This window comes from Trichosurus vulpecula, chromosome 9 (genome assembly GCF_011100635.1).
Source record: "Trichosurus vulpecula isolate mTriVul1 chromosome 9, mTriVul1.pri, whole genome shotgun sequence".
Taxonomy (NCBI): Eukaryota; Metazoa; Chordata; class Mammalia; order Diprotodontia; family Phalangeridae; genus Trichosurus; species Trichosurus vulpecula.
In genome coordinates, this window is record NC_050581.1 from 196,552,031 (window position 1) to 196,572,794 (window position 20,764).

Consider the following 20,764-nt stretch of genomic DNA (forward strand, 5'->3'; position numbering starts at 1 on the left):
AAGGTATCTAGTCATCTAAAATGCTCAAAATCACTATTGATTAGAGAAATGCAAATTAAAACAACTCTGAGGTACCACCTCACACCTATCAGATTGGCTAATAAGACAAAAGATGAAAATGACAGTTGTTGGAGGAGATGTGGGAAAACTGGGACACTAATGCACTGTTGGTAGAGCTGTGAGCTGATCCAATTATTCTGGAGAGGAACTGGGAGCTATGACCAAAGGGCTCTAAAACTGTGCATACATTGCATTCAGCAATACCACTGCTAGGTCTATGTTCCAAAGACATAAAAACAGAAAATAACCTATTTGTACACAGATATTTATAGCAACTCTCTTTGTTGTGGCTAAGAATCAGAAATCAAAGGGATGCTCATCATAAAATATGTTTAAAATTTTAAAAAGAGAAGGAATAGAGAAAGAAGGGGATGAGAAAAGCACCTTGGGAGACACTCATGATTAGGGAGCAGACATGGATAATGATTGATCAAAGGAGACTGAAATGGAGCAGTTGGAAAGGTAGCAAGAGAACCAAGAAACAAAAAGTCAGGGGGGAGATAGCAACTAAAAGGAGGGGCCGATCAACAATACCAAATGTTGCAGACAAGGATTGAGAAGAGGTCAACAGATTTAACAATTCATGACTCACTAGTAAATCTGGAGAAAGTAGTTTCGGTTGAGTAAGAGTCAGAAGCCAAGTTAGCAGAGGCTGAGAAAGGAAGGGGAGGAGAAATGTAGGTAATGAGCGTAGACTGCTTTATCTAGTAGTTTGGCTCAGAAAGGGAGGAGCTGGAGGGAAACTGTGTGAGGACATAGTTGGAGCAAGTAAAGGCTTTTTAGGGATGAGGAGGAAGCCCTGAGCATACAGGGAGAGTCTAAAGCTTGTAGGGAGATAATGGAGAGGGAGAGCATGTGAGATCGAGGGGCTAACCTCAGTGATGACATGAGAGTTACCTCTTCGTCAGACACTAGAGCGAAGAAGAGAGAATAGGGTATGTGTGGTCTTGAGGCCAGGAGAGAAGAGGGGGTTTGAGAAAAGGGAAGGTCCTCTGCCGGCCAAGGTGGATAAGGAAGGCAGAAGTATGGAAAGTATAAGGAGAGAGAAGAAGGTTTGGAATAGCCACTCTAGGGAGTCCAAGTACAGAGAGTATCCTGAAAGGAAGAATAAAGGTTACAGAGACACCTCAACAGAGTAAATAAATTAAAGAGTCTGCCGAGGACTTGGGCAGCTCTGCTCCATGGCTTCCATGAGGAGGTGTGGAGAAGGCACATGGTGGGAATAACTGAGGCCTGGAGCTGGCAGAACATGAGTTACAACAGAATGAGGCAGCAAGGCTTGTGAGAACTGAGGATGTGCAGGTTAAGCTGGCTAACCACAAAGGCCCAGATAAGGAGGCCTCAGTTCCCTCCTCCTGTTGGTTTGCGTTATTAACCCCAGAGCTAGGGACAGGGCTGTCACGTAGCAGATGGTGATTAAATGTGGATAATGCCTACGTGACAGGGTTGTTGTGTATGCTCCAATGATATAAATGATGTAAAATGCTTTACAAACCTCAAAGTGCTACATACACGCTAGCTATTGTTAATATAACACCAACTGGCAATTTTTTTCTTTGAAAATTTATCATTTTCTGGGCCAATCATCTATACTAAGAGAACAAAAGTCAACTCCTATCTGGTGAGCCAACATTCGGATCTCAGCACTCTGTCCCTTCTCTGAGCTGCCTTAGTACAGACCACTTCAGAAGGCCCGTAAGCAGCGATGTTTCCGTTCTCACTGCCTCCCTCAAGCCAGGACAGAAACTCTGGGTCCTGTCTCTACAATAAAGGGCTGGAGCTTGGAGAAGCCCTTTCAGAACTACTCTCCTGTCCAGCTGAGTTTAGGAACAGGAAACTGATGTAAGATAAGTGCTTGACTTTTGTTCTTCCTACAGAGAAATATGTAAGTTCGTTGATATCTGTCAAGTCCCTAAGAAGAACACTGGAAATGTGCATTATTCAACCCGTAATCGAACGTAAGATAAATGGAAAGCTTTTTTTCCCTTCTCTCTCTGATGGGTAAAAACCACAGACTGGATCCTTTGGCCAAGTTCCAAACATCATTCTTACCTTACTCTCTTACTTAACACCTCCGTGTTAAGGGTCCCCGTCCCTGGGGCTCCTCCATCCCTCTGCCTGGGCTTCCACAAGCCCCTCCCAGAGCCTCCATTTAGGGGGAGGGCCCGGGGCAATCACCTCACTGGTCCCTAACCCGCTGCAGGACTTCGTCACCTCCCCCTTCTCAGCCCCTCTTTCTGTGGCAGTTTCCTCCTTTAGACTGGCAGCTCCTTGAGGTCAGGGATGGTCTTTTGCCTATCTTTGCACAGAAAGGGTGCTCAATCCAGGTTTACTGACTGACTGTTGTTGTCAGGAAGCAGAAAGGTGTATACAGAGAACTCTGGAGAACAAGGGTTCCAATTCTGCCTCATTCCCTCACTACTAGTGAGAGCTTGCACAGATCTCTGAGGAGGTTGATGGACTACGTGGCCTGGACACCCCTCTGAGCTCTAAAATGCTGACTCCGCGATTGTATGGAGTCCATGTGCTCTCTCCCCTCAGGCTGAGGTGGGGAGGAGTGAGGGAGCAGGCCCTTTACAAGTAGCACAAGATTCTGGGTGATAACCCTGTAGAGTTGGCTCAAGGCTATGTGGAAGGAGGATTCTGATTCACCTGGTGAACATGTTAGAGGAGGAAACATTTAGAGTTGCCTTCTGTACTGCAAGATTCAGCTTCTCTCTTACGGAATGTTTGACCTTCCATTTCCTAACAGAGACAGCGTGCAGTTGCGGTCGCAGTCACAGTCACACACCCACAACCACCCCCAAACACACACCACACACTCACTATCCTTCCCTTTCTCTAAAAGCATAAACAAAAGAGAGCTCTAGGCATTTTCTCCAGGAGAAATCTAAATTCCTTTAAAGATTATCAATATTATCCAAGAAGCTAAACATTACCCAAAAGATTACTGTAAAAAATCTGTGATTGAATGAAACAGAGAAGAAATGCTTCATTGTGTCTGTCACCTTCCAAGGAACCAAACATGTTCTCTCATTACCTGGGATAACACAGGCTGAGAGTTAGCTGGACAGCACCTGCAGAGAACCTGCCAACCTGGCAGCAGAAGCACAAGGGTATTCTCCCTGGTGCTAGCTCGGCCTCCATCTACCTCCTCTCTCCTCTGTCTGTCTGCCCACCCACCCACCTCCAATCCACCATTTCCTGATGCTCTTGCCTGATGTTCACCCAACAAGCCTGATGAGGGTTGAACTGAGCCCCTCCATGGGCAGGGAGCCAGAGGAGTGCCAGGACACTGTGGAACACACACACTCCTCAGGGACCCTGGGCCCACAGTGGAGCCACAGCACCACAGCCAGCCTCAGTCCCATCCAGATAGGGCATACACAGACAGAGAGACACACACACACACACACACAGAATACACACAGAAAGGTGATGGATGTTACTGGAATGCACCATAAACCAAACAAACAAATAAAAAGAAAAAATACCTAGTCAGATTCAGAGTTGACTTTCTGGCCCTGGTAGCCCTGAGAGCCCCTGGTAGTGGACACCTCTCTGGGAGAAAGCTCTCATTGAAGCGTCAGGGCAGTGGAAGGAATGGAAGGGCAGCTCCCGCCCCACCACCCATGCCTCTGCCCCTCCCATGACATTCTCATGACAGCTGAATGAGAGCTTACGGACTGGTCTCCGGCAGCTGCAGTGAGCTTGCGGACCGTGCAGCTGGGATGACCGCAAGCAGCAAAGGAAAAGAACGGCGCCACTTACCTCCTTGGCCCAAAATGGCTATCCCTGGCCCGTGGCAGCGTCCATCCACTCAGTATCTCAGTTTAAACAAAGTCCCGGAGGCACTGCTGATCGTGAACGGTCAGCTACCTGGTGCTTCGAAGAAGCTTGCAAAGTGGTTAGTGGGAAAAGGGGGAAAAAAAACCAATTCACCTGTAGAGCAATCGTGGTGTTCTTCGCAGGGTACTTTCCCACCAGGCCTTGTTCTTTGCGTTTCTTGAATTTCCTAAAGTAGTCCTGTATCAGGAAAGTGGCATAGAACTTCCCCACGGTTACCTCATCATCTAGATGGACAGACCAGACAGAGCTCTCCCGAGTCAGCACATGTGGACCAAAAGCGTCAACACGCACACCTGGCTGAGGGGTAATGGGCAGGGACGGGGCCTGAGCACCCAACCTAGGGCACTAACTAGCGTCAAGCGGGCTCAGCAAAGCAGCTGGGACTCCAAGTGAGAGTCATTTCAGTGAGCGAGCAGGAAACAGAAGATTTTGATGATGTTAACAGAGGCAGCACATTAGTAAAAACTGTGAAATGCTGTCTGGGTTATTTTCTTAAAGTGAAAAATAAAAGGGAAAACAGAAGGGGACCGGTGGGCCACATTTTCACCTCAACACACAGAGATTTACATGTGTAACTACAAAGAAACTTGGCTGCAGTTTCCCACCCAAATCTCGGTGCCACGAGATGAAAGAGTCGACCACTGAAAGGTGGAGAGAAAGCTCTACAAGTGTGGTTAGGTTCAGCAAAGTGACTCTGAGGGATCCTGGTGGTGCTAGGGATGCTTCCTCTCTGCCAATGACCTCCATGTCAGATGGGCAGCGAGAGCTCCAGCTAGCCAGAAACGGAGCTGAGCCTCCACATGCAGAGTTTGCAATTGGAACTTGACTGGCAATGTTGTGGGCGATGCATGAGGCAGAATGGAGCACAAGGACTGTACCCCAAGGGCTCAACACGGGGTTAACCTGTGAGTGGGCAAGGACGGCCAAGTGATAAAACTGGAGTTTGAACCTGGACTGAAGGATGGGCACCATAAGGATAAACGCCATGTGACACGATACTGCAGAATGGGAACGCCCGGAGGACAGGGACTAGTTTTCATTGTTGTAATCACAATATGCATGATCTGAGATCTTGGGGCAGAAGGAACATTTGGCCTCATTTTATACATGAGGAAACTGAGTTTAAAGGACTTGCCCAAGGTTGCATGGGTGGTAAGCTTGAGAAGTGGGATCTTGGTTAATAAATGTTTGTTCAATTGAATAGAATAAAATAGAAAAATAAACCATGATCCAGATCTATGGGAAGAGATAAATCCCAATGGTAGAGAGCAATGTGCAGTGCAGAGATTGCCGGGTTTGAAGTCAGAGGGCCAGGGTTCGAATCCTGCCTTTGTATTTTGCCTATCTGTGTGTCGTGGGGCTGCCTCACCCAGTCTCTGGGCCTCCGTAAAAGAGGGGGTTGGTCTAGTTGGCCTCCAAGTTCTCTTCCAGCTCTAGATTTACAATCCTTGTCAGTTCTTCCATGACCTTACCAAGGTGGCAGGCACACCTATGGTCAGTGTCTTGACTGACATTCTGCACAAAACCTGCTCCCATGTGACAGGCTGAGGTGGCCTGGAGACACTTCATCTGGGTGCACAACACAGTCATGTTTTAAAAGCAGGCAGACATTCCCTCTTGGGGATTGTTTCTTAGAAGCTACAGCTTTGGTGGCCCTGACTCTAGGACTGCCTCCAACCCTTATGATTATCTTCGAAGTCTTCACTTTTTGTTAAAAGCTTCTCCCTTGGGAAAGGGGGTTATGTGCATTCCCTCATCTGATTTGTGTCCTGGTTGCCATCTGTAGAGCAGAATGAGGTTTCTTCAAAGATAACTTCTCTGAAGTCTCTGCCTTGGGGAAGCTTTCTAAATATGGTCTGATGCTAAAACGTTTATAGTATTGATAAAAGAGGTTTGAGATAAAAAAAGACCACTGTGATTATGGATGTGGCCACTTGATTCATCCTTCCCACCTTTCCTTCATCCATATATTAAGAACATATACAAAGCAACACTCTAGGGCATAGAGGCTAGGCCTTGGCAGGTTTGGCCTGAGCTGTCCCAACAATCCATCTGAAAGCTGATCCATAGCCTCAGCCTCTCCCTGTGACCACATGGCCCAGGCTGAGGCTGGAGCCCTCTGCCTAACCATCTGAACATGGTCACCAACTGCTGCCTGACCCAGGGGGTCTCCCTATGACCTGGGACAAGGCAGCAGCTCTTAGATGTTTTTGAAACAAGAAGAGCCAAAGCTCCCAATCTTTTCAGAGACCACTGATTCAGAGACCATTGATTAGTTCAAGGGAACTATCTAGTCTGAGCCCTGTGCTCTGTGTAGTGGCTAGAATTTGATTTTACTCCTGAATTAGTTGACGTGGTCCTGGGGGCAAGGGCAGGATTAATTTCCAGGCCATTGTCAGGTGGATGATTGCTGAGGCTCTTCTAGACAGAGTGATCTAGAATCATATTAGGGAATCAGGTTTTTCTCATTAGAATCCAGGTTCCCAAGCAGCCTGGATCTCTGGAAAGCAGAATTCAAAAATCATTCTCTTATGTCAAAATAGCCAATGTGTGCAAAGTTTTAAAGTATTCTGTAAATGCCAGCTTTATTATTGTGTGGCCTTTTGACCTAGGAAGATGAGCACAATGGTTGGCTAGACTCCAGCAGAAGTTTTAAGAATGAAAAAACCAAAGCACTAGCAAGACAGAAGAGAAAGTTAGGAGAGAGAAGCAAAGATGTGGGGAGCAGAGGGTCTAGTCTGGCGCTCTGTTCTCTCTCCAGAACTCCGGCTCCATTTGGTGGCATGGTTATTTGGGTCTCTGCCGTACCCTCTTTACAAGATTGTAAGCTCCTTTAGTGTAGGACTAGAACAGTGCTCTGGGCTATCTGCCGAACTGAAGCAGAGATCTGGATGTGGTAGATAAGGAGGGAGGAAGGTGACGTGGATTCCAGGCCAACAGTAGAAACTTCTAGCTCCCCTTTAGGGTGAAAATGATCCAGGACAAGGAAGAGATACAAACAGGGAGAGAATTTTTGATTGAGAGAATTTATTTTCCCTCATAAGAAAGAACTCCAGAATTCATTTAAGATCTCACCCCTGCTGTTCTACATGAAGAAATGGAAATGCACCTAAGGCAAAAAATAACTAAACCAAGTCTACCCAGAAGAGGTCTTCAATGAAGGCAAAACAATTCTGAAGACATGTGGGGCCAATCTACAAGACCGAAAAACCACAGATGGTGTAACTGAAAAAATACCTGAGAGGACATACCTGTCCACTCGCCTACCTTCCCAACTCTCTAAACTTTTTGGGAAAATTGTGTCCATGCCCATCAAGGGCACACTTGGTGGAAATAACAGAAGGGAAGAAATGCCAGGAAGGATTTTCTACAACAGTCTGCATGCTGACATTCACATAAGTGATTAACAGGCATAGTAAATAAGAGAGCTCACCAGGCAGAGAGGGAGGCAAAGAGAAGCTCTGGGGCCATTTAAAGGACATTTCCCAAATACAATCCACTTGCTGTCTCACTCCTAATCACAGATCACCGACTATCAACAACCACCAGACAGAAGAGACAAATGCATCCTGGAAGGCTCTTCTCCAATGAGGCTTCTTTCTTGTATATGTTAAGGTCATTGACAAGTCTTTGGTAGACGAAAACACAAATACCACTTGTTCAGTGATCCTCCAGTGATCAACAGTGAGCAAAAGATCACGCAGGAAGATGTGCACTCAGAGATGATACTACTAACACTACCACCAGTACTACTGAGAAAAATGCAGCTTACATTTATACACTGCCTCCTCTGCTAAGCACTTTACAGATGTTATTTATTTAATTTTCAGGGGATCACAACCTCCCTGGCAGGTGGGTGCCATTATCTCCATTTCACAGATGAGAAAACTGAGGCAGACAGAGTTCAGTGACGTTCCCAGAGTCACCCAGCTAGTGAGCTTCTGAGGCTGAATCTGAAGTCAGGCATTCCTCACCCTCGGCCCTGTGCTCTGTCTACTGCCACGAACCTAACCTGAAAGGCATCAGATTCTACAGAGAATAGGGGTTCTTGACCCAAGTTCCAATAGGCCGGCGGACAGAACCCAGGGCGTCTGTGAACTTGGATGGGAAAAAAACGACCTCTTTATTTTCACAAGCCACTAAACAAAAGTTAGCACTTCCTTTGATTTTTAAAAACCCTCCCGTGAAGGGCTCAAAGTGACTAACATTACAAGAGCAGCCAGCGTTTCTATAATGCTCTAAGTCTGCTAAGCTCGTTTCTCATGACCAGCCTGGGAGGGAGGTGTTACTATTCTCCCCATTTTACGAATTTGTAAACTGAGGCAGATAGCAGTGAAGTGACGTAACTAAGAAGTGTCAGAGGCTGGATGTAAACTCAGGTCTTCCTGACCCCAGGTCCTGCGTTCTGTTCGGAAGACCCAGATTCCGATCTAGCCTCTATCCGCGGTGTCTCCCAGCCGTATCTAGGGAACACAGGAAAGGTTAAGAACCCTGCCACAGAGAGGTGATGAGGCCCTCCAGACCCTCTCATTTGTAGAGATTACACTGAGTGCATCTGCTCAAGAGAACAAGACTTCTCCAATGAGATCCACGACTACTCGCAAGGGAGAGGCCCCCAGACCCCAACAGGAGCCAATACGTGGGTGCAGAATGTCGACTAGTTGGCCTGGCAGACTCTCTGCAGAGTAACCTCATCAGCGAACCTGGCTGGAGTGGGCACAGCTGGTGGGTGCTGAGGTCAGCCCAGAACCAAACAAGAGCCAGAGGGCCGCCTGGACTGCAAGTGGGAAATTACTTTGGCGGCAAGGGAGCAACAGAAGCTGGGAATTGGAGTCAGGAAGACGTGGGCTGGAATCTTGCCTCGAAGCCCGTGTATCAGCTCTGACTGCCAGGCCATCACTCAAGCACTCAGCCCGGGTGTCCTTCTTGGGATTGTTGGGATGAGCAATGGAGCTATAGGTATTATTGTCACTTCTTTTGCTTCAAGCTTGTGATTTCATGGGTCCAGAGAAATCCCAGGGAAGAAACTCACACTCCCCATGCAGATTGTCATTTGCTCCACAACTTGGAGCAGTAGGGATGTGATTTGGGCACGAAATTACTTGCCCAGGGTCACACAGCTAGAGGTGTCGGAGATGGGACTCAGATCTTTCTAGCACCAGGGCCTGCTCTCTGTCCACTACACGATGCTGTCACTATTGTAATAAAGGTGAGTTTTTATGATTATTGTTATTATTAAAATGAACCCAAGATAGAAGACGTCTCCCTGACTCCAAACCCCACCTTCCTCATACCAACATTCTTCTGGTGATATCCTTGTGGAACGCCACCATCTTCAAAAACAAAAACAAAGTTGTGGGTACTCAAAAGGTAACAGAGATAAATACTGGTTATAAGAAAGCCTGGGCATTATCAATTTGCAAGTAAGCTATGGCCACAAAGATATGCTGGAAACAATGATCAGAAAAGCCTAGAGGCTAATTGTGCAGCAAGAACAAAGGCCTCAGGCCCTCACTGGGATTCACCAAATGCTCAATAAAAGACCTAGAGGAAGAAAGGACTTTGAAGCACTGGGGAGATGTTGTGTCAAGATAAGAATCACACAGGGAAGGCTGCAATCTGCACCAATGAAGGGAGTCCCTCACTCACAGAAGGAGTAGATCTGAAATGTGTGGAAGGAACCTACACATGTCAGTAATGTCAGTGAGTCCAGGGAGCGCACCAAGGCCAGCAGGAAGGAGCTTGTCTGCTCTGGGGGAGGCCTGGGGTCCCTTCTGCTTTCTGGGAGGGCATCCAGCAAGGTAGAAGATGAGAAGCCAATCACTTTTACATACGTTCTGGTAGAAAGGCCACAGACATTTCTGAAGCACTTAATTAAATGCCAGGCTCTGTGCTAAGCACCTGTGACCCTCTGTAACAACATGGAAATTGCCTGTCGAATGGGCTGGCTCTGCCGCTGACACCAGGGCTGTAGTTATATATGGCTATATGAAGCTTCTGTCTCCATGTATCCTGGTTTTGGAGAGCTGGTAGATGCTTTATTCAACACTAAACTCTATCTGCTCCAAATTTCATTGCTTCAGATGACACTGAGAAGTAAACACAGCCTTTTGCTGCACATAAAATGACACTGACTTCGTGTCATTTTAACATTTTAACAATCATTCCTTTAAGATGAAATCTGAGCTAGTTTATAAGCATTTTCACTGGTAACTTCAAATAGTATCCCAGCTAGAACTATTTTCCCCCTTTTTCACAATTGGTCTTTGTTTATTGCTGTGGTTTTAAAATATATGAAAATGGCTTTTTGAACTTTGAGACTGGGGATGGGAGTAAGTTCTGTGACCAGATGCCACCTGAAGCCACGAATCACTTTAAGAACTTAGGTCACTGATAAGGATGGGAGAGGAACAGTTTGAGCTATTGCTCAGACCAGCAGACCTTCAACAAAACTCTGAGAGTTCAAAGGGTATGTGTGGCAAGAGCCTGGCTTGAAGCTCTCTCCAAAGTTGCCAATGATCTCTTTATTGACCAATCCAATGGCCTTTTCATAATCTTCTTCTCTGCAGCCTTTGACACTGCACATTACCATCTTCTTTCTACTCAATCCAACCCTAACTCTTTTCTCCTTAGGTATGGCAGCATGGTTCTTTATGGTCTCTTCCTACTTCTCTGACTATTCCTCTCCAGTCTCTTTTGCTGGATCTTCAGCCATTGATGTCTCCCCAAGGCTATGGCCTGGACCTCTTCTCTTCTCCCTCTATATGATTTTGCTCAGTAATCTCATTAGATCCCATGGATTTAATTACCATCTCTAAGCAGATAATTCTCAAATCTGTATCCAGCCTCAAGTCTTGAATCTCCAACTGGATGTCCCGTAGATGCTTTAAATCGCTAATGTCCAAAACAACTCATTCTCTTCCCCTCTTCCTACTCTCACCATTTTACACACCTCTAATTGATTCACTAAGCCATTCACAATAGCAGTTTTTCCAAACCTTTCCACCCCTCCTCAAACCTCTCATGGTTCTCTCCTCCTCTAACCTTCTCTACTGAGATCTTGGCCTCAAATTTCACTGAAGAAATCCTCCCCTCTTCCTCAGCTCATTACTCAGAGGCCACTCTCTCTTCCCTCAGCCTTCCTTACAGTGCAAACCATTCTAAATGCACATATAACCTTCTGACCTCATCATTTACCTAAAACTTCAGTCACAAATGATCTCCTGACAAGTCTTATGGCCTCTTGCTAGTCTCTAACCTTTGTGACCTCTTTGTGGTCTTTGTGGCTGTTAATCACCCTCTTCTCTGTGACCTTTCTTCTCTCTGGGTTTTCAGGACACCCCTCTTTCCTGGATCTCCTCCAATCTATTTGACCAATCCTTCTTCATTTCCTTTGCTTCATCCAGCTCATACCCTCTAGCTGTGGGTGTCCCGAGGGCTCTGTCCTGGGCCCTCTTTTCTCCCTCTGTTCCATTTCGCTTGGGGATATCATCATCTCCTATAGGTTCAATTGTCATCTCTATGCTGATGATTCTCAGATCCAGCCCTCACTTCTTTCCTAACCTCCAGTATCACAACTTCAGAACAGATCACCACAAACATCTTAAACTCAACACATCTAAACATGAATTCACTATCTTTTCACCAAAACCCATTCTTAATTTTGCTGTTACTGGTGAGGGCACCATCACCTCCCAGTCATTCAGGCTCATAGTCTGGTGTCATTCTTGATTCTCATTTTCTCACTGCCCATGTCCAATCTGTGGCCAAATCTTGTTAACTCGACCTTCATGACACCTCTTATATATGCCCCCTTCTCTCCTCTGACCCTGACAGCCACCTTGTGTAGATCCTGCTCTTCATATGCCTGGATTCTTGCAGTAGCCTTCTGGTTGGAACCTCTGCCTCAAGTCTCTCCTCACTCCAAGCCATTCTCCACTCAGGTACCAAAGTGATTGTCCTAAAGCACATCTGACCACATCACTCCCCTCCTCATTCAACTCCTGTGGCTCCCTATCACCTCCAAAATCCAACATAAAATCATCTGTTTGGGGTTCAAAGCCATACTCCCCCCACCTTTCCAGTCTTTTAACACCTTATGCCTCTCCCCTCTCCGCCTGTCCCACACTTACTCTTCAATCTAGTGACATTAGACTCCTTACTGTACCATTAACAAGACACTCCATCTCTTGGTTCTGGGCATTTTCTTTGACTGTCCCCTATGCCTCTCTTTCTCGCCTCATCTAAGCCTCCTGGTTTCCCTAGCTTCCTTCAAAAACCAAAGAAACCCCCCACCCCTCCATAAGAAGGCATGCTCAGTGTACGGCCTACAAGGCCACATATTCTCTCTGGATAAACATGGAGCATTAGAAGAAGAGGAAATCATGTGGTCCCAGAGATGGATGCAAGGGAAGCCACAGGGAAGAGGCAAGGTGGGTCTCAGCTTATCTGGAAGATGCCCTAAGGCTTCTTTCTCTAGGTCCTGCAGCTCCCAGAGTGACCCAAGACCTCTTCACTGCTCCTCCCCTGAGTCCATCCGCTGTCATCTCAGGGACCATATGGACCCTTGAAGGGGCGATTGGGCCACAGGGGCTACCTTCCAGGAAACCAGTCTACACATTTGTAACCATCTTCTCCCTGGCCATCTCAGCAACACTGTGCTCTACTTCTGTCGGTCTAAAGCTCTTCAGAAAACAGAGCCAAATCCAAAGGTGCCTGACTAGCTATGGCTCAGGCACATTCTCACATGTGATCTTCCTGGAGGGCTTTAACCCTTATTTGGGGAGACATCCTTCATGGCAGAACAAAGACGTTTCACATTCTTAACCTGGTCAATAAGGAGTTAACCCTTACTAGGCCCCAGCTGGTCAAACCATCTACAGAAGGGGGAAAATCTGAAGCATTTAGATGGCAAGCCAATTCTATGAAATTTTCTGCTCCTGTCAAGTTAAAGGAAGTAAGAAGCAAAGGGAGGCTTGTGTGCCTTCTAATGGGTTTAATGTGGAAGAAAGTTAATGTGTGGGAAACATTACTGTGAAGGGTCCTTCTTGGAGGGTGGGCCAGATGAACCTGAGACTGGGAGCAATGTCTGTGTGTAGGCCCAGCTGGCCATTCTGACGCATGCATCTGGACAGCAGAAAACATGGTAGGGGAATAAGTTGGCAAGAGATAACACTGATTCCATGCCACCACCCTAAAACAGAATTGCTTCAGAATATTCGGAAAGTCTGAGACTTGAGAGGAACAGAGGCTGCAGAGAGAGCTTAAGCACATTGTTACGACAGTTGAAGAGAGCAGTTCATTGAGGCCATGCGAGCACTCAGGGAAAGCAGAAGGGACAAAACAAAAACCAAGAAGGTCGTTTTAAATGTGCAGCATCAGGTCTGGGAAGAATCTGTTTTTTAGCTTGGGATTTTTGCTTTCCTTCCCCTTTTGGGGGGCCGCCCTCCCCGCTCTAAGCTGGCAGCTGTGCCAGGCACGAGCGGCTCCCTTCAAAGGCAGCTTCTGGCCAGCCTCACTCAGGGAGTGGAGCCAGCCAGTGTGTTCAGGAGGCCAAAATGGTCACCTTTCCAGAGGGTCTGGTCGGGCCGACACCGAGGTCTGAGCCTCCTCAAAGCTGCCAGGCCAGCAACACTCTGAGAGTGGGGGCAGCTACAAGAAATACCAGGGCTGAGAGTGCTTGGGGGCTGATAAGGGGGAGGCCCTGCAGGAATAGACCCTGCACCTTTAAAACGGGACAAAGCAGGTCAAAAATAACCACCTAGCTCTGACTCTGTGCGCAATGGAAATAAAATGGAAGCATATCTTATATATGCATATATATATACACACACTCTATGCAATGTAAATATATATATGTATATATAAATATGAGAAAAGATCTGGTCAGTTATTGTAAGGCAAATAACAAGAAATAAAGCATGCTGGTCAGCTCTGTTTCTGTTTGAGTCCTCAACTGAAGGGGACGCTCTGTCTACAAATGGCAAGACATTCACTCTTGATAAGAACATTTAACAAAACACCATTGGAAATCCTGAAAGCAGTCTATCTTTCTCAAGAAGCAGAAGGCCACATGGAAACACATTTTCAGCTTCCTGAACAAAAGTGATGGCTGTTCCTTTGGAAAGCTGTCTGTCTCTGTCTTGCTTGCCACCCCTGCCCATGTCTCTCATTCTCTCTCTCTCTCTCTCTCTCTCTCTCTCTCTCTCTCTCTCATTCTCTGTATGTCTCTCCCTCCTCTCTCCCCATCTATCTTTATTCTTTGATTCTTGGTTTCCCTCTGTCTCTCTCTCTGTCTCTCTCTCCCTCCCCCATCTATCTCTGATTCTCTCTGTTCCCCTCTTTCTCTCTCTCTGTCTCTTTTATTCTGTTTCTTTGATTCTCTCTCTCTTCTTCCTCCATCTCTCTCTCATTCTCTCTGTCCCCATCTCTTTTATTCTCTGTTTCTCTCATTCTATCTCTCTCCTCCTCTATCTCTCTGATGCATTCTCTCTCTCATTAGTTCATCTGCCAGAATGAAACTTAGCTTTCTAGCTAATTCATTTCCTTTCCAGACCAGTGTCCCTCCCCTTTCCCCCAGCCAAAATGGTCTTTACATTTCCCCAAGACAATCCCGCCTGAAGGCCCCAGTGCACCCTTTGGAAGGCCGCTGGCCCAGAATTGTGGCTTTCATGCTAAGAACGGGCATCCTTGTGTTCTACCAGCCCTGTCTTCCTGGCTACCACGATAATAAACACAGAGCTCAATCACACAGTGGAAAATTGATTACACTGACCACCAGCTGGAGGGACAACTTGATCAAGAAGCTTCATGCTGGTTTTCTTCCAGATTTTCTTGATGACTGCTCGCAGTTCCTCATTTGCTTGTTCCAGGTTACCTGAAAGAAAACAAGATAACACCAAGCCACGGCAAAGGTTGGCTCTTTATGGTGCCATAAGCCTGTGCCTTAGGGGTGATGGGCATGACTCCCTCCTCTGGAACTGCCCTTCAGCTCTTCTCCCAGGCTAGTGGGGCAGCCACCTCACACCTGGTCCGATTTAGGTGTTCCTTAGACGGCCCCCTTTCTTTCTCAGTTTTTCCTTCTCCCTTACCTTACTTTCTAACCCACTGCTTAAGCATCTACAAAGGCTCTCCATTTCTCCCAGGATAAAATCCAGACTTCTCCAACTCCTGTTCAGAGTCCAGCATCCATCTTCCCGTCGAGGGATACTATACTTCAGTCAGGTCCACCTCCTGATTATCCCTTCAGTATGCAGAATACGTCCCCACCTTGGTGCCTGGGACACAGGCTAGCAAACTCTTGCCCTCTCTGGCCTCATGCCTCCTCCTCAGTGACTGGCCATGAACCTCCGCCCACCTCTGGGAAAGCCTCCCCACATGCATATGTCTTCTCTGACAGCCTGAGCTTCTGGCAGGTGACAGCATGTGTACTTAGTCACACACCCTCCCTTCTTAGTTGGGGGTCTCTCTGTCTTCCTCTTCTCAGTTAAAGCATTAGTTTGTTGAGGGGAGTGGGCATGTCTAAAAGGTCTTTATCTCAGACAGGCATCAGCCTCAGATACTTGGGTCCGCTGCCCCATGACCTACGGATTCATTCTGACCCCTCCCCTCTTCCTGACTTCCCTCTTACAGTCAAGAGCACCACCATCCTCTATGCTGGACACTTGGGAGTTATCTTCGACTCCTCACTGCTAAGGCCTGTAGTTTTTACAACCCCCTCCCCCCACCCTCTGCCACCAGCCTGGTGCAGACCCTTGTCATGTCAGGCTTGGTCTACTGCACCAGCTGCTGGCGGGCGTGGGGGGGCGGGGTGGGTCTCTTCCTATTCCAGGCCATCCTCCACTCAACTGTCAAAGGGATCTTCCCAAAGAGCAGGTTTGGCCACATTACTCTGTCCCCAGTCAATCAGTACCAGGGACTCCTGACTCCTGGATGGCCCTCACACAAGGGGTTTTTTGCCCAGCACTGGGCATTTTCTTTGCTTGTTCTCTGCATCTGGAATTCTCTGCCTCTTGGCTTCCCTGCTCTCCTTCAAGTCTCAGCTCAAACCCCACCTTCTGCAAGAAGCCGCTTCTGAGCCCTCAGCAACTTGCTGCTTCTGACCCCCCCCCAGTGACTTACCCCTTCTGACACCCCCAGTGACTCGCCCCTTCTGACCCCCCAGTAACTCACCCCTTCTGACCCCCCCAGTGACTTGCTTCTTCTGAGCCCCCAGTGACCCCCCTCAGATTCTCCCCAGTTTATCCTGTATTTGGCTGTTCACATGTCATTTCTCCTGTCAGACTGTGAGCTCCTTGAGAGCAGGGCCTGTTTTTTGTCTATGTTTGTATCCCCAGTGCTTAGCGCAGTGCCTGGCACACAGGAGGCATTTAATAAATGCACACTGACTTGACTACAGAACAAAGAATTGGGATACTAGAGGCCGTCTTGTCCAACCCATGGTAGAAAATGAATCCTCTCTAGGACACTTCTGACAAGGGATCACCTGGCCTGTGCTGGAAGACCTCCAGGGAAGGCAACACACTACAAGTAACATCTCACTGGGGTGGGAAACCTGTGGCCTTGAGGCACATGTGGCCCTCTAGGTCCGTAAGTGAGGCCTTTTGAATCTAAATTAGACAGAACAAATCCTCTTAATAAAAGGATTTTTTCTATAAAACTTGGACTTAGTCAAGAGACCTCACCCAAGGACCTAGAAGGCCACATGTGGCCTCAAGGCTGCAGGTCCCCCACCCCTGGTAGAAGAAGACTGGATGAGGCCCTTGGCCAAGGGTGGTGGCAGAGCTTTCATAGGGTCTTGTAGTTGCCCCAAGCAGTGTCTGTTTTTTTTTAAAGAATCATCAACAGCTAACATTTCTGAAGTATTCAGAGCACTATTCTTGGCAGCAGAGACACTGAGATTAGTAGGACAGTGTCCCTGTCCCCAAGGAACTCAAAGTCACACCATGGAAATGAGACACCAACCTGGGGAACCAGGTGTTGCAGTATTCTATGAAAAGGGTCTTCTAGAGTCATCTGACCTAGAGCTCTGGGACTGAAGGGACATAGGGAAGGGTCCTTCACATAGGACTTCACATTTGTGAGACAGGTGAATATTCAACTGAAAAGGAGAAAGCAAAGAGGCGGCCAGGCCCAAGGTGCCGCCTGAGAGATGACATTGGGGCAGGCTGGGCAAGGCCCTGAATGCTGAGGTGACTCTTCTAAAGCCGCCAAACTCTAGCGTAGAGGGCCAGCTCTGAGAAAGTCCATTCTGGGATACAGATACAGGCCAGGTTTTCCCTGAGGCCTGTTCTTGCCCTTGGGCTGATAACTCAGCATAGGGGCTCTCCAAATCCCCTGCCTTGGCTCACACGTGCTGCTCAGAATGAAGGCTCTCCAAGCCTCCTTGGTACACACTCACTCTCTCCAAAGCTCCCGCGGCACCATGTGCTAAACACCACCTGTGGGCTATTAACACAATATGGTTTACGGCAAAAGGGGAACAAAGCATGAGGAAATCATGCAATGCAAATGTTTTCACATGTGAACTTGTTGATCTGCTTGCCTAAAAAAGTATATAAGCCCTGTCCCTCAGTTTAATAAAGGGAGCTGTCCTTTACTCTCCCACCTGGCCCGTATATTCTTTTCACTTTCTGGTGGCCTGGCCCCAAGGCCAATGGTGGCAAGTGGCGGCAGTCTAGCCACCTCAATCCCCCACTCAATGAGCCCCAGTTTCCTGTTATCTCTAGGATCCAATAAAACATCCCTTGGCATTTGAAATGCTTTCCATGCTGGATCCCTTCTGACATTTCCAGTCTTTGTACACTTCACTGTTCCAAGCTGCTCTGGTCTCCTTGCAGATCCTCAAACACAGGACCCCCTCTCCCTGCTTCTGCCCGTGTATGGTGGTCAGTGCCCCAGTCTAGAATGCTATCCCCCCTCCTCTAAGTATTCCTGGCCTCACTGCCCAGCTCGGGCTGTTGTGTCTCCCCTCTCACCAAACCTTCAGTCTGCTCTACAGATAAATAAGAATGACCCTAGACATTGAGGACAAGGACCGGCTTTTTTTGCTTTTCTTAGAAACCCTAGGATTTAGCACGTCTTGGAAAAGAGGTAAGTGCTAAATGCTTGTTGACTGACTGACTGATGCCAGGAGGCAAAAGCTCCCAGCGCCATTTTCTGTTGCTTTTGAGGTCCCTTCCACTGTTAAAGTTCTGGGCTCCTCTAGAGGGATAGCTCTCTTAAGCTGGGAAGTGTCTAGAGGAGAATGGGGCTGATGAAGGGCCTCCAATTCACATCATGTGAAGGTCAGGGGGGATTCTACAAGGAGGAAGCCTCAGGCAGGGCCAGAGAGCTGTCTTCAAGTATCTTAACGGAGTACTTGAAGACAAGGGTTAAGACTTGTCCATCTTGTCTTGAGCAGCAGCAGGGAGGGGTGTGTGACTGAGCACAACCTGGAGGAAAGTGTGGAAGATGGAAAGAGGCAAACTCATATTCAATGTGAGGAGAAACTTCCTAATGATTAGTATAATAAGCTGCTTCAGGAGATGGAGGGCTCCCCCTTATTAATGGTCCTGAGAGTAGAGGAAATTCTTTTTCCATATATGGGTTGGATTAGATGCCCACTGAGGTACCTTCCACTTCTGAAATTCTGTGATTCTCTTTTTCTGTGCCCAGAAAAAAGGAGGAGGAGGAAGAGGAGGAAGAAGAAAAGGAAGAGGAAGGTAAGGAAGAAGAGAAAAAAGAGGAAGGAGGAGAAGGAAAAGAAGAAAGAAGAGAACAAGGAGGAGGAGGAAAAGAGGAGGAAAAGAGGAGGAAAAGAGGAGGAAGGGGAGGAAGAAAGAGAGGTTGATAAAAGCTAAACATACCACTCTCTCCCTCTCTTTTCTTCTTCCAGTCTGAATCCTTTGTAGAGCAAACATTTTTGAAAGACCTCTAGGGGAAGAAGCCTAAATCTGGGCCATTGCTTTTCATTTCATTCTATTTTTATCAGTCTGACAAGATTTTACCTTCAGTCTTGATTTTCAGAGCAGTTCGAACCAAGGCAAATAGTGTGGCATTAAACATGACTGTTCCATCACTATTGAGAGGCATGTTCATGGCAACTAATCTCTGTGAATAAAAGGAGAAGTATCATCAGAGAAGCAATCAACCTGCCATCATCACCCCAGATTTGGCCAGTGGCTGGTCTTTGAGACCTACTCTTTCCTACCTCCTCTGCATGAGGCCTTTAAGTCTCTGGGTCCAAGTCATTGTGTGTGGCCCTCCAGCCCACTGTTCTATGCTGTCCCTAACCTGATCTGCCATCTGGAGTCCCATTTTTAACTCTTGTCACCTTGAAAAGGCCAGCCCCTTACAAATTTGTGAGGACAGTTCATGGTTTGAGTCTATCTGATAGAAGTTGGGAGGCAGCAGCATTTCCATTCATGACTTCTGTTGTCTCATGTTTCTATCGGTTATTCAGGAACTAATTGAGTGGACTCCAAGCCTATGATTGCTTGAAAGTCTTTCCTGATTAAGCTCAACCAACTTTGATTACTTCCTCTCTGTGTCAAAGGATCACAGATTTAAGGGATCTCGGGAGAGGCTGTAAATGCCCATGGTCAACTTTTTCATTTGACAGATGAGAAAACAGAGCCCCAGAGAAAGGGCATAAGGTGCCCAAGGTCAAGAGGTGGCAAGTGGTAGAAGCAGGATCTGCACCTGAGTTCTCTGGCTCCAGCCAACACCAAAGCCATTTGGACTGTGTTCTCTGCTTCCTTCACTGTGCACACACTCAGTTTATACTTTATTTCATTCAGACTTCTATGTTGTGACAATTTCTACATGTTTTTCACATTTCTTTTCTTTTGGCTAGAGAGGTTCTGCCTAGTAGTTAAAGAACTAGTCCAGGAAGACAAGTTTGGATCTTGACATAGACTGCCTTTGTGTCTGAACAAGAAATGATGTAGGTAATACATCTGGTGACTATGGTTATTTCCATGTGTGTAGAAGAACAACAGAGGATTGTGCCCAAACTGACAGACCTCTGTTAGGATGGATGGAGCTTTCAGACCTGTCCCAATAGCACACACACAATTCTTTCTGTAATTTTCACAAAGAAGCATTAAGGACTCTCCTTTTGTTGCTTCCCTGTTCCTATCTCCTGCCTCTCACTGGAAAAAACAAAGAAAAACAAAGTTCCCGTGACAAACATGGGCTTGATCAAGCAAAGCAAACTCCTCCATTGGCCACGTCCAAAAGCACAGTTTGGCTCTAGGTGACTCTTTAACGTGAAGTTGCAAAGAAGGTACAACCTTCATTGGTAAAGGGAGCTCTCTCACCCAGGAGTCTCCTACACTAATGAAATCAAAGGTACCCTCCCAAACTCCTTCATTTTCTCCAACCAGACGCTAGTCTCCTGGATGGAACAGCAGATAGAATGCTGAGCTGCCCTTGGGAGGCCCGGAGTTAGAATCCTGCCTCAGGTATTGCCTAGCTATGTGACCCTGGGCCAGCCACTCAACCTCTGCCTCATCAGAAAATGGGACTATTAATACCCATGAGAAGCACTTTGCCTGCCCTGAAGTGTGACAAAAATGCCAGTCCTTGTTGTGGTCATTATCATTGGTCACTGGCCCCCTGGTCTCCACAGGGTCTAGGTCAGTGACCTAGGCAGATGAGTTGCTCAGTTGTGCTGAGGCTGATGGAGGTCCCCACAGAAGGACTCAGCTCCTCCCCCTCCGGACTCCTCTTCCCAAACCCTTGTGCCCTGTCATGTGCACAATAGGATTTGCTCCCCTGTAGCTGTCAAGGGCAGCCAGCATTCGTGGCCAGACACTTTTCCTCTGAAGCACTGCTAAGGGAAATTGCCCAGTTTCTTTCTGACAGCGGGCAA

At 47.2% G+C, this 20,764-nt stretch overlaps 1 protein-coding gene across 2 annotated transcripts in view; it reads right to left on the minus strand.

The window, feature by feature from the left end:
• Positions 1-20,764, minus strand: part of CACNA1D (calcium voltage-gated channel subunit alpha1 D) — a 359,630-nt gene that overhangs the window by 29,774 nt on the left and 309,092 nt on the right. For both annotated transcript variants that reach the window (XM_036737725.1, XM_036737724.1), the window contains 3 exons: positions 18,897-18,999; positions 14,684-14,785; positions 4,003-4,133 (listed from right to left, as the gene is read on the minus strand). In XM_036737725.1, the coding sequence (XP_036593620.1) occupies positions 4,003-4,133; positions 14,684-14,785; positions 18,897-18,999 (336 nt within the window). The remainder of the gene's footprint in view (positions 1-4,002; positions 4,134-14,683; positions 14,786-18,896; positions 19,000-20,764) is intronic.